Below are 13,585 nucleotides of genomic sequence, written 5' to 3'. Positions count from 1 at the left end.
AATCAGGCACCTTGATAAGGAATCAATCCCTCCCAATGGTGTTGTATGACTTTAAATCTCAAGGCTCAGGAAGCAAAAACAGTAAGTTCTAGGCCAGCCTGATTTATACAGTGAGTTCTAAGGCAGCCAAGGCTACACAGTAAGACCCTTTCTCAATAGATAATATTTTAAAACTCAGTCCTTTATAGTGAATTGTTCTTTTTGTTTTTTAAAAGACAGGCTCTCTGATTATCTTGTCCAGGCTTTCTTCAAATGTGTGAGTTCAATGATTCCCCTGCCTTAGCCTTCCAACCTGACTTAAATACTTTCCTTTTTCTTTTTTAAGATTAAAAAATGTTTTTTATGTATATGGGTGTTTTGCCTACATGTTAAGTCTGTCTGTGTACTTGGTGCCCAAGGAGGCCAGAACAGGACTTTGGACCCCCAGCTGATCATAAGCTGCCACATGGGTGCTAGAAATCTAACACAGCTCCTCTGAAGAACAGCCAGTGTACCAAAGCAAAACCCACCACCCATCACAATCCAAAACAGCACTTTCTCATCACAGAGAAAACACATCCCTACACTAAGAAAATGTTCACTGACTTTGATCTAATAGCTAGAGACTGAACATACAACCTGTTCAAAACATTCAAGTAACTCTAAAAAGGTCTGGCATCACACCAAACAAGTGAACAATGTGACCCAGTCACAGAAGAATGCATGACTGAGAAGATCTGACCAATATATGTCCCAAACTTACAGTTTCCACACAACACTTCCTCCCCTGTTGTGTTGCCCTTTGAACCTGCCTTCAAAACAACTGCACTGCATACCCTACTGCCACCTGTCATCCCACAGACAGGCCTGCAGCACATTTGCACCTGCTGAGGGAGTCATTTCTGCACCACTCTGTTCCTCTGCAATGACTTGCTCTCCTCAAAGAACTGAAAACCCGCAATGGGATTCCCTGTTCACTCCACAGAAAACATTACTTGGGAAGAAGAAAACACATACTGAGGGCTACTCTCCTAACACATCACCTCACTCAGCCTCATCTCTAAAGCACATGCCCATCTCTGGCACCTACCAGGGTCAATCAGTTGCCTAGGAGCACCTCAACTCCAGCTCAAATGGCTCAGAAGATGAGGACAGGCTGAAAATGGAAGAAACACATGTCCCCAGGAGCCACCTGTTCCTCTTCCCCAAATCTGTACTGAAAGCAGCCTAGAGGCCAAGACTGGCCTGCCTTCAGCCCTATATCTCTGCAGACAGCTGCTAGCTAAGACACTTTCCTTCTCATAAAACTCATGTCAAAAACATTTTTTCAATTACTCAGACACTGGCTGGAAAGATGGCTCAGTGGTTAAAAGCACTGGCTGATCTTCCAGAGGACCCAGGTTCAATTCCCAGCACCCACATGGCAACTCAAAACTGTTTGTAACCCTAGATCCAGAAGTTTTAGCACCCTCACATAGACATACATGCAGGCAAAACACCAAAGAACATAAAAATAAACAAATCTTTAAAAAATAAAATAAGAAGTACTCAGATGCTAAGAGCACTTCCTTTTTCTTGGAACCCAAATTTGGTTCCTGGAACCTATATATCAGGTAGCTATATAACTGCCTGTAACTCAAGCTCCAGGAGATCGGAGACCCTCTCCTGGCCTTTGAGGCACCCAAGCACATACGGGATTTACTCATAGATAAATATACACATACAAGTAAATAAATAATGTTTTTTTTTAAAAAAAGAAGCATAAAACAGCCAGGCAGTGGTGGCGCACGCCTTTAATCCCAGCACTTGGGAGGCAGAGGCAGGCGGATTTCTGAGTTCGAGGCCAGCCTGGTCTACAGAGTGAGTTCCAGGACAGCCAGGACTACACAGGGAAACCCTGGAAAACAAAATAAAACAAACAAACAAACAAACAAAAAAGAAGCATAAAACAATCCCTCACTTCCATCTCTTATGGGGACCTTCCTTGCCTTGCCTGCTGGGTCATTGCTGAAGATGAAAATAAATCCCATTCTATGTCAGAGTACATTAAGAGCTAACTCAAGAAATGTATGTAGCATGGCAGGCTGAAGAGACAGCTCTGCAGTTAAGAGCACTTTTTACTCTTGCAGAGGACAGGGGTCAGGTTCCCAGCAGGCACATAGTAGTTAACTGCCATCTATAACTATAGTTCCACAAGATCTAACGCCATCTTCTGGCCTCCAAGGGCACTGCACACATAAGATACACAGACACCCAATACAGCCACAGCCACAGCCACAGCCACAGCCACAGCCACAGCCACAGCCACAGCCACACACACACACACACACACACACACACACACAAACACACACACGCTTTTTTTTTTCAGACACAGTTTCTCTGTGTAGTCCTGGCTATCCTTGCATTCAGTCTGTAGACCAGCCTGGCCTCGAACTCAGACATGTGGGATAAAAGCCGTGTACCACCATGTCCCAACTCAAAAGTAAATCTTAAAAGGGGACGAGGGGCTGGAGAGATGGTTCAGTGGTTAAGAGCACTGGCTGCTCTTTCAGAGGAGCCAGATTCAATCCCCAGCACAAACATGGTAGCTCACAATTGACTGTAACTGTACAGTTCCAGGGGATCTGACACATTGACACAGACATACATACAATGCAGGCAAAATACCAATGCACATAAAATTTTAAAAAATTAAAAAAAAAATAAGCTAGGAGGTAGTGGTACAAGCCGTTAATTCCAGCACTTGGGAGGCAGAGGCAGAGGCAGGCAGATCTCTGTAGTTCCAGGACAGCCAGGGCTACACAAAGAAACCTTGTGTTGAACAACCCCCTTCCTCCGAAAAAAAAGAAAAGAAAAAAGAGAGATATGTCATGAGAGATATGTCATGGTCTAGTTGTGTCACACACCTTTAATCCTAGCACTAGGAAACAAAGAGGTAAATCTCTGTGAGTTCAAGGCCAGTTTGGTCCACATCACAAGCTCCAAGTTATTCAGAGGCCACTTAAGATTCTTATTTAAAAAAAAAAAAAAAAAAAACTTTGATAATGTGAAGCTACTTTTTGCATGCTTTCTAACTTTCCCTGACAGATGGAGCACCCTTGGAAAAATCTGAAGCACCTAAAGTTTTCTTCAGTGTCCCATTTCTCCCTCTGACCAAACCACATCTCTTGTTTCCTCAAGCCTCATCTCAGCAGAGCACCAGCCCTCAATGAGAGCAAACCACACACAGCTTCTTCTAAGCAGGTATTTTCTGAAAGGATACACTAAAAATGGGCCCCAGGGGTCAAAGAATATAGTCATCTGCCCATAGAAATATAATGTCCTTCCTCCTCCAACAAGGCACAGTTAATATACTTAGGAGGTTCAAGCTCCAGAAGACATCCTGGGCAGTGGCACTGGGACTTCCTCACACCAGGTGTTTGGCTAAACTCAACACAGATTCTCTCTTGGGAGATCCTCACATGACAGAGTGACACTAGGTTCTCTGCCAAAACCCAATCTTTTATGAGTCATGTACTTGACCTCTCTTACTTTAGTTTCCTCACCTGTTAAATGGGAACAATATCTACCTCACAACACAAAATGAATGAGGTACACATCTAAATACCTGCCTTGAAGTGCTCAATAAATGGTACTAAAAACCTCTGGCCCACCTTAACTGCAGACTGAGCTAGGCCTACTTCCACAGCTTCAGGTCATACTATTGGCTTTACAGGGAAAAGGGAAAATTAATTGAGACAGTGTCAGCAAGCCAGGTTAAAGTCCAAATGCAAACACACTTTAACCATGCAAATCTCCCTGTTCTCAGATAAAAAAAAATAATAATAATCCATCAATGGAATCATCTCTGCCTTTCCTAACAGGAAGTAAGGCATATTCTCACACGTGAGGGAACTCTAGATGACAAGATGCAAGGCCTAGTTCTTCTCATTTCCCTACAGAAAAGGCTATTGTTTATTCTGTAATTTCTTCTGCTCACTAGATTTCCAGTGCTTTTAACACTGAAAAAGCTCTGATGAGAAAATTGTAGACGTCAAATGCCCATCACAGAAGTGTCAAGACAAAGAGAAAACACACTCTTTTTCTCTTCCCATAGACACCATCAATACACACCTTATACACTGCAACAGCATCACTGTGTCAAAGTTCATTCATAAATATCCACAGTACTGTCACTCTGACTTCCAGGATTCATGTTTTTGCGTGCTAGCCCAAGCACCCCAGGGTAAAGACACAAGTGTTGCAACACCCTTTAGCCTTTCACCATTTTTCTCAACTGGATAGGTCCTCCTTTTCAAATTTGGATTAATTACCATCCATCTCACAGAATGAGATGCAGAAGGTTCTAGAGCCTCCAGTAGCAACAAAATTCGGTGCAGATGTGCATGCTTCTTTCAGATTCTCAAATGGGCTCATAACCCTCCAAAAACATTCAAAACCACTACCACAGCCGCATCCAAGACCATACTGAACCAAATGAGTTTCTTGGGTCCCCTCGGATAAAGAGACCTACAACCGTTTTCCCACCCCGCCCCAACCCTTAAAGAAGGTTGGGGTGAGGATTGAACCCAAGAGCTCTTAACATGCGAGGCAAGCAGATTACCACTGAACCACAGCCCTAGCCCAAGGAAGTCTGCCTTTTGAACCAAATTTTGCTAGGCATCTGACATCTTCTCATCAACTACTTCATATCTCATACAAGGTAAACACGCTGAATCCATAATGGAAGAATTCTAAAACTTAAGAGAAAATACAACTATGGTCACTTTTAACAAGGAGAAAACAGAAACATTTCACCCAACAAGTGGTTGGTTTTGTCGTCCTCGTCCTTCCGCCCGGCCCCCAAACCCCTCCTCCCTGTCAAACTTAGGCTGCCCTCGCTGGGGCCTCAGCCCGGCCTCCCAGGGCTTCCCACCTCATTGAGCGTAGAGCAGCAGGCAAGAGGAGTACCGAAATGCCCCGCTGACCAAGAATCTGGAAAGGAGCCGCCAGCATCAGGTGCTACAAGCAGAAACTCACATCTCCCGCTTCCCAGGACCCTCCTCCAGGTAAAGGCCAGAGGCTGCTCCTCCGCGGGCAGGACCTCAAGGTAAGCCCAGAGGCTCGGCTCCAGGCTGCACAGAGCCGAAAACAAACTTTCCAGGCACTTCCACCCCGCCCGGGCGGGTGACACCTCCCGGCCTCCCCCGCCCTCCGCGCCCTGTCAGCGCCCCCGACTGCCGCCGCCAGCCCGAGACGGGGCCCGCGCTCCCTGCCGCAGCCGAGAGGCACCCTCGGCCGGTGCCAACTGTCCTGCTCGCCACCCAGCCGCAGGTGAGGCGCCGCCCGGCCCGCGACACCGGGCCGCCCCGCCTCGCCCAGCAGAACCCGGGCGACCGCCGCGCTCCGGGTTAACGGACCGGTGCGCCCTACAGCCGTCGCGCGCTCACCAGCTGGCTGGTGGTCCTGGCCATGAGCCCCAAGTCGGCGCGGGCGCCTCCCCCGCAGCGTTGCGCTGCTCGGCGCCTCCTCAGCGTCCTCCTCCCCGCGGCGGAGCCCCAGCAATGGCCGCCCTCATCCTGCGCCCGCCCCGCCGCCTGCCGCCCCCAGCGCCACCCCGCCCCCGCGCGACGCTGGGCGGGACTTCCGCGACGCAGCCGCCGCTCCTCTCGTCCATTAGTCAGCATAGCTATCATTTGCAGCGGGCCGTGAAGGCCCCGCCCCCGACCAGGAGCCGTATTTCCGGGTTGGGGCCCGGCGCGCCTGTAGAGGGAGGCCGAGCTGTCCAATCCGAGGTGACGGGGAGGGGCCCGGTCGGGAGCGCCGAGCTGTCATCCGCGTTCCCAGTCAAGTAAACTGAGGCTCAGTTGCCAGCCGGCCAAGGTCACACCTGGGGCAGCAGCAGGGCTGAGGTTGAACCTGCTGCCTGGACGACTTGAATTTGATTCACAGATCACGAGTGATCTGGGAGAGAAGCTGGGCTATGATTTGAAGCAGAAAACAAGCTGTCCTATCACTCTTGACGAACCTAGTTTTGCCTATATTTTGATGAATGTCTTTCCCCCCCCCCCCCTTTTTGGCTGTCTTTGTGAGCTTGCTTTTATTCTTTTTATTTCCTTTCCCAGCAGGATCTCACTATCGAGACCACACTGGCCTCGTACTTGCGGCAATCCTGTCTCAGCCTCCCAACTGCTGAAATGACAGGTATGAGCCATCACACCCTCCTTTAGTTGTCATTATGACAACCGCTGCAGTTTTTTAATTAAGGTGAAACGCATACAATTTATTTTTACTTTTTGTGCTTTGTGTATAGTGTATGTGTGTGTCCGCTTATGTGTGTTTGTCGGGTATCTTCCTATACCAATCACCACCTGGAGCTGCTGATTCCTCTAGGCTGGTTGGCTGGCCAGTGAGGTGCAGTGGTGCCCCTGTCTCTAGTTTCCCAGGGGTGAAGGTACAGACATCCCCATCATCTCCAGCTTTCTTTTACACAAGCGCTGAGGACTTGTCTGTGTAGCAGGCACCTTCTGAGCCACCTCTACAGGCCTTCCCAATTTTTTTTTTTTTTTTTTTTTTTTTTTTTTAGTGTTGGGAATTGAACTCAAGACCTCACACATGCTAGATTATCTCTAAATTAAAGGTTTCTAAATACACCCATAGCCCTTGCCACCTTTGTTTTTGTGGTGTTTTGAGACAGGGTCTCAGTTTGCAACCCTGGCTAGCCTGGCCATCACTATGTAGACCAGGCTTGCCTTGAATTCCTGATCTTTCTGCCTTAGCTTCCCTAGTGCTTGGGTACAGGTATTCACCACCCTTTCCAGATACTTATCATTTTTGTAAAGTAACTTAAAGTCTGCTGAAAATGACAGGGAGTGTTCAGCCTTAAACGAGGCATCTAGAACCAGGCAATAGTGGCATATGCTTTTGATCCCAGCACTCAAGGCTATACAGAGAAACTCTGTCTTGAAACACAAACACTAAATAAAACTGGGCGTCTATATGATTCCTCCTCCAAATAAGGCTGAGGGAGCGTTGGGAAAGAGGAGAAGGAAAGAATGGAAGAGTTCTAACAGGACAGCAGTGCTGAGGACCGCGGGTTCTGACCACGGTATGGCCTTGGCACTGAGGGGCTCACCGGCACAGGATCAAGCCAGTCAAAATTCCAACAGACAGGAGAGGGCCTCACGAAGCTCACAACTACCTCAGTGGTTACTAGCAGCTAAGGCCACTGGGGAAAAGCCATTCTTCTTTGAAGGTGTGGCCACTGGAAGGTTAACCATGCTCAAGAAGACAACCCCACACACATGCACACACAGACAGCACTAGCCAGATTCAGGAGGTTACTAAAAGATTATATCACTATCTGCCGCACTCCAAAGAGTTTAAAGCCAGATGAAGTGAAGTGCACATATGGTGCCTTCTAGTGTGGGAGGAGAATAACTTGAGTCTAGAAGTTCAAGGCCAACCTGTACAATATAGCAAGACTTTCTCAAAAGAAATGTAGATAATATAGTCAACACTCATGGGGTAAATTCATAATCCCATGTAGGCAGAATGAACTGCTAAGCCAGCAGCAATGGCCACTAACAGCTTCATGTTGACCTCATATTGACGTCAAAGTGAGGAATTTTATCCTACATCTCATTTGCTGTACAGCATCCCTGACCTTGTTACCCCAGTCTTCAGATGAGGAAAGGAAAGCATAGCAGTGGCAGTTCTATAGTTTGCAGTGTGAGGACTAGGACCTAGGCATCCACATTCTAGAACCTATCTGTCAACCCTAAAGATACAGCCCATAGCTATCCATTCTCTTAGTCCACCACACATTTATAGACCTTAAAATTAGGGGCAATAGGGATGGCTCAGCGGTTAAGAGCACCAACTGCTCTTCCAGAGGTCCTGAGTTCAATTCCCAGCAACCACATGGTGACTCACAACCATCTGTAATAGGATCCATTGTCCTCTTCTGCTGTGTCTGAAAACAGTAACAATGGACTCCTATACATAAAATAAATAAATCTAAAAAAAAAAAAAAATGATGGCTCATTGGGTAAAGTGCTTGCTGTAAAGACATGAAGACCTGAGTTTGGATCCTCATAACCAATGGAAAGCCAACACAATTAAGCCCATCTGGAATCAGTATTCCTATGACAAGAGAATCAATCCCTAGAAGCCAATTATCCCAGATCCTGAACAACATGCGACATAGCTCAGCAGGCAAAATACTTGCTGTAAACCTGAGTTTAATCCAACCTAAGTAAACAAGGGTAAGAGATAACTCCTGGAAGTTGACTTCCATACATGTGTCAAGGTACAGGTATACCCCCATCATATACATACAATATAAGTTTCCTTATTTTTTATTAAATTTATTTTTGTGTGTATTTTTCTTCCATGTGTATCTGTGTACCATAGGTGTACTTGGTGCCCACAGAGATCAGAAGAGGGCATCAAATCCTCTGGAACTGGAGATGGTGGTGAATCAACATGTGGGTGCCCCGCAAGAGCAACAAGTGCTCTTAATCTATAAGCCATTTCTCCAGCTCTATAATAAGTTTCTATGTTCAAGGCCAGCCTGGTCTTTATGGTGAGATCTAAGCCAGCCAAGATTATACCCTGAGTATTGATAGATGCTCTGTGTGTGAGAGAGAAACACAGAGATCACACTCCCTTTCTCAGAAAGTTACTAAAGGATGTGTTCCACCAAAAATAAACAAAGGGGCAAACCAAGAGAGACAACGTGAGAGCCAGAGGAAGCAAGAATAAACAAAGAATGCCCAGGAATAGAGTGCAGGGAGGTCCCAGGTCCTGCATGTCTGTCCACTCAGCAGTCAGTGAGCCTCCCCTGTTGTAAGCACTGTACTTGGTAATTCAGCAGTGAAAAAAAGCACAGAGGGCTGGAGAGATGGCTCAGTGGTTAAGAGCACCGACTGCTCTTCCAGAAGTCCTGAGTTCAATTCCCAGCAACCACATGGTGGCTCACAACCATGTATAATGGGGTCTCCCTCTTCTGGCATGCAGGTGTACATGCAGATAGAGTACTCATATCCAGAATATAAATAAATAAAATCTTTTTAAAAAAGAAAAAGAAAGAAAGAAAGAAAGCACAGAAAGCTCTTCTGTGGAATTCTGAGACTAATGGAGAGCGGGATGGAGAGCTAGCCAAATGAGCAAACCTTATAGCATATTAGAAGGTAGCAGGTCCTGTGAGGAAGAGAGAATCAGGTCAATGGTATTGCAGGAGTGCACAGGGAGCAGGGAAAGGTTTAAATGGAGAAATGCCAAGATCAGAGCTGTCGGCAGGAAGCACCCAGACCCTAAGCAAGCAGGCTTACAGAGTACTCCAGAAAAATACTGATTCTCAAACACAGAAAGTTGGGCCAAGAAGTTGACATAAAGAAAACTCCAGGAAAACAAGACTAAACAAACAAAAGAACTCTACTAGAGAGATTACACATCCGTAGTTTGAGCCTGTTTTCAGTGCCTCTCCTGCTGTGCCAGATATTTACAGACATGATCAGGTACTGACTCAACCCTGAATCATCAGACTCTCTTGACGTGAGGCTGGAACTGTGGCAGGATATCAGCAGAAAAGCAATATATAACCACAAATGATGACTCTCGATATAAAGATACTACTTAGAAAGGTGGACACAAAAATCAGGAAGACAGGGAGGGTACTCATTTATCACGGTGTTTTTAGAACTGTTTGTTTTGCTTTGTTTTTAACTTTATGTGTCTGGGTGTTTTGCCTGCATGTATGTATGAGTGCTGTATGTGTGCAGTACCCAGGAAAGCCAGAAGCAGTTGCCCTGTGAATGCTGGGACTCAAACCTGGCCCTCAGGAAGAGCAGACAGTGCTCTTAATAGCTAAGCCACCTCTCCAGGCACACTATTTTGACTTTTAACTACTGGTGCAAATCAAAATTGATAAAATGGAGTTGGGCATGGTGATTAACTTATGTAATCCCAGTATTCAAGACACTGAGGCAGGAAATCATCAACCACACTTCAGAGCCTCTCCCTCATGAATGTGAAGCTGGGGAGGAGTATTTGTGACCCCGTAGTTTACTATTGGTTTGTGTTGTTAAGGATTGTGCTCACAGCCTCACTTCTTCCAAGTAAATGATCTACCACTGAATAACATCCTTAGTCCTGGTAATACAGATAGAGAAAAAGGCCATGAATTTAAAGAGCAAGGGGTAAGTTACATGGGGGGTTTAGAGGGAGGAGAGGGAAGGGGAGAATGATGTGTTTATGTTAAGATCGTATACATAGACATGTGTGTGTGTGTGTGTATTAAATCCAAGTGGTAGTGACACACACCCAACATTAGTCCCAGTACTCAGGAGGCAGATGCACACAGATGGCCTGAGTTGTTCGAGGCCAGCCTGGTCTACAGCATGAGTTCTGGGACAGCCAGGGCTACATGGAGAAACCCTGTCTTGGAATAAAAAGAAGGAAAAAGGAGGAGGGGGGTGGAAGGATAAAGAAAAAATAGAAAAAAGAATGAAGAATCAATGCCTTATTTGTAAAATAAATGAGTTCAGTACTAGAGTGCTTGCCTAGTATGTGCGAGGCTCTAAGTTCAACCCTCAGTAACACTAAACTAAAAATGAGATAAAACAGGGAGGAGGAAATGGCTCAGTGGATATAAACATTAACTCGTAGGCATGAGGACTGCAGTTTGGATCCCATGAACCCACTTAGTAGCTAGGTAGGTACTCAACACTCAAGAGGTAGAGACAGGAGATTCTTGGAGCTAGCTAGTTATACTAGCTTCTCAGTAAGCTCTGGATTCATTTTAGAGCTCCTGCCTCAATAAATAAAATCAGAAATTCAAAGAAGACACCCAGTGTCAACTTTAGGCCTTCGTATGTATGCACATATACATGTGAAGGCAACACAATAAACAATCTCTTATTGATCCTACAAGAAACAGCAAAGGTTTTTTTTTTTTTTTTTTTTTGGTTTTTTGAGACAGGGTTTCTCTGTGTAGCCCTGGCTGTCCTGGAACTCACTCTGTAGACCAGGTTGGCTTCGAACTCAGAAATCCACCTGCCTCTGCCTCCCAAGTGCTGGGATTAAAGGCGTGCGCCACCACCGCCCCGCAACAAACATCAAAGTTCTAACAGAGAAAGAGTAAAGTCAAAGAAGCCAGCCATGCCAGCTGTGGAGGCACACACCTTTAAACCCAGCACCTGGAAAGCAGAGGTAGGCAGATCTGTCAAACTCAGGCCAATCTGGTCTATGAAGTGAGTTCCTGACCAGTTGGAGTCACACAGTGAATCCCTGTTTCAAAAATTCAAACCCAGGTTTTTTTTTTTTTTTTCAAAATAATAAAAAAGAAGAAAGTTAATAAATTTAAATCCAGCAATGGCTAGCAAGATGGCTCTGCAGGTAAAGGCACTTGCTGCCAAGCTTGAGGACTTGAGTTCAATCCCTGGGACCTACAGAAAGAGAACTGACTCCTAAAAGTTGTCCTCTAACCACCACCACCACAGAGGCTGCAGCATGCACACACACACACACACACGCACACGCACACACACAGACTGCTGGGAGGCGCTGCGCGGTGGCAGAGCGTTTGGCTGGTGTGCATGAGGTCGGTTCAAGGTTCCTTCTCTAGCAGGGCAAAGTGAGACTCGGTGGCACACTCCCCTAATTTTAGAACTCTGAGGTCTAAGGTAGGAGGATCTCAAGTTAAGGCCAACCTTGGCCACAGAGTGAAACCCTGCCGAAGGGGAAGAAAAATAGAGTGGCTATTTTTCCTCCAAGACATGCATGAAGGACTGGCAAGATGGCTGAAGCCGTGTGAAGGCCACTGATCATGAGAACCTGAGTTACATCGCCTGGACCCCTCACAGGAAAGAACCAACTAGTACTGGGTCTCCACTCCCACATGGCACTTTTCTTTTTAAGGTAGAAACTTAATATCCAGCCTTGGTCAGCCTAGAACTCATTATGTATGCCAGGCTAGGCTTGAAATCATATCTTCCTGAATACTAGGATTAAAGGCCTGAGCCTGTTATTTGCTTATTTATTTATTTAAAGTTTTTAAATTTAAAAAAAAATTTTTTATGCCAGTACAGTGCCACTGTCTTCAGACACACCAGAAGAGGGCCTTGGATCCCCCCATTACACATGGTTGTGAGCCACCATGTGGTTGCTGGGAATTGAACTCAGGACCTCTGGAAGAGCAGTCAGTGCTCTTAACCATGGAGCCATCTCTCCAGCCTGAGGCCTGTATTTTAAAAGTCGTGGTTTTTGTGTATATAAAGTTTGTATATAAAGTGTATATAAAGTGTATATAAAGTTTTTTTTTTATACACAGTGCACTGTTGGGAATTAAACTTAGGAACCTGAACAGAGCTAGGCACACGCTCTACCTCTGAACTCCAAGTTCAGTTCCCAATAAATTGATGTAAAAATTAAAATCAAAATGAAAGCTGAAGAGGAGCCAGGCAATGGTTTAGTTGGTAAAATGCTTCCCTTGCAATTACGAGAACCTGACTTCATTCCTGAGTCCATCCTGCAGAAGACCCAAGTTCAGTTTCCAGGACCCAATCAGACAGTTCACAACTGTCTATAGCTCTTCCTCTAGGGAGATCCAACAGCTCTGGCCTATAAAGATACCTGCACTTATGTGCACATATCCCCCCCACACACACACAAATGTTTTAAAGGCAACTGAGCAAGTGACAGGAGCACAGGAGGGAGGGAAGCAGAAGGCTGGAGGACAGTTTTCAGTCTCCAGGATCTTCATGCAGCCAGCATGGAAGACCTAAGCTAGACTTAACCAGGTAACTCCTCTTACCTCTGTAAAGGCAGGGCACCTGTGTGGGTAGAATCTGGCTGCCCACCTCAGGACAATGAACAGGAGGGGAGATGGTCTTACCTGGCCCGGTACAGCTCATTGGTACCCAAGTTGAGGGAGAGGGACTGTCTGTCCCTTCCCAGAATCTCTTGTGCCTACAGAGTATATCCTTGAGCTAAGTAAGCAGTGGCTTGAGGTGACATTGTGAGGTCATTGAAGGGCAAGAGGATGATGGGAACCATCTTAGAAGGGGCTGGGAGATGTCTGGTGTGCACACAACACTAGCTACACATGGTTCACGCTGTTTCACTGTCATAACTAATCCTCATGTAGGAGTGAGGAAACTGGGATTCAGAGGTTAGAAACTTCGACCAACGTGGCACATCTGGACTGTTAAATATTTTCTGTTATGTAACAAATTACCCACAAACCATTACCTCAAGATGTTTTGGAGTTAGGAGCCCAAAACTGGCTCAGACCTATGGTTAGGCTCGGATTTCTCCCGGCTGTGTCAAGATGCAGGTGCAACTGAGTGTGGTAGCCTGTGTCTTTAAATCCAGTACTTGCAGAGGCAGGAGGATCCAAGAGTTCAAGGCTAGTCTCAGATACACAGCAAGCTTAAGGTTGTGCTGTGCTAAGACTCTGTCCCCCAATCCAAAAAAAGCAAAAGTCCCAGAGGTCTAAAAGCTTGTGGGGAGTTGCTACAGAGGTGGCCTGCAGACCTCAGCTCCTCCCACGTGAGCGACCCCACGGAGCTGTCTGCCTACCAGGTCTGCTCTCCAGACAAGGGGTCCCACCTAGAAAACT

The 13,585-nt window shown here is 46.1% G+C and overlaps 1 protein-coding gene across 4 annotated transcripts in view; it reads right to left on the bottom strand.

Moving 5' to 3' along the window:
• The window catches only part of Pdpk1 (3-phosphoinositide dependent protein kinase 1), a 73,177-nt gene extending 60,233 nt beyond the window's left edge, over positions 1 to 12,944 (bottom strand). The window contains exon 1 of one of the 4 annotated variants that reach the window (XM_034504482.2): positions 12,860 to 12,944. Coding sequence is in view for 2 of the 4 variants with exons in the window: in XM_034504481.2 (XP_034360372.1) it covers positions 5,412 to 5,435 (24 nt within the window). In the remaining 2 variants the exon portion in view is untranslated. Of the gene's footprint in view, positions 1 to 5,411; positions 5,575 to 12,859 lie in introns of those variants that run through there. The other 3 variants (XM_034504481.2, XM_076937229.1, XM_076937230.1) reach the window with 3 other exon arrangements.
• Positions 12,945 to 13,585: the final 641 nt, after the last annotated feature.

The sequence above is a fragment of the Arvicanthis niloticus genome, chromosome 6 (genome assembly GCF_011762505.2).
Source record: "Arvicanthis niloticus isolate mArvNil1 chromosome 6, mArvNil1.pat.X, whole genome shotgun sequence".
Lineage (NCBI taxonomy): Eukaryota > Metazoa > Chordata > Mammalia > Rodentia > Muridae > Arvicanthis > Arvicanthis niloticus.
The sequence above is the reverse complement of the archived record's forward strand: the minus strand, read 5'-3'. Positions and strand labels throughout refer to the sequence as shown.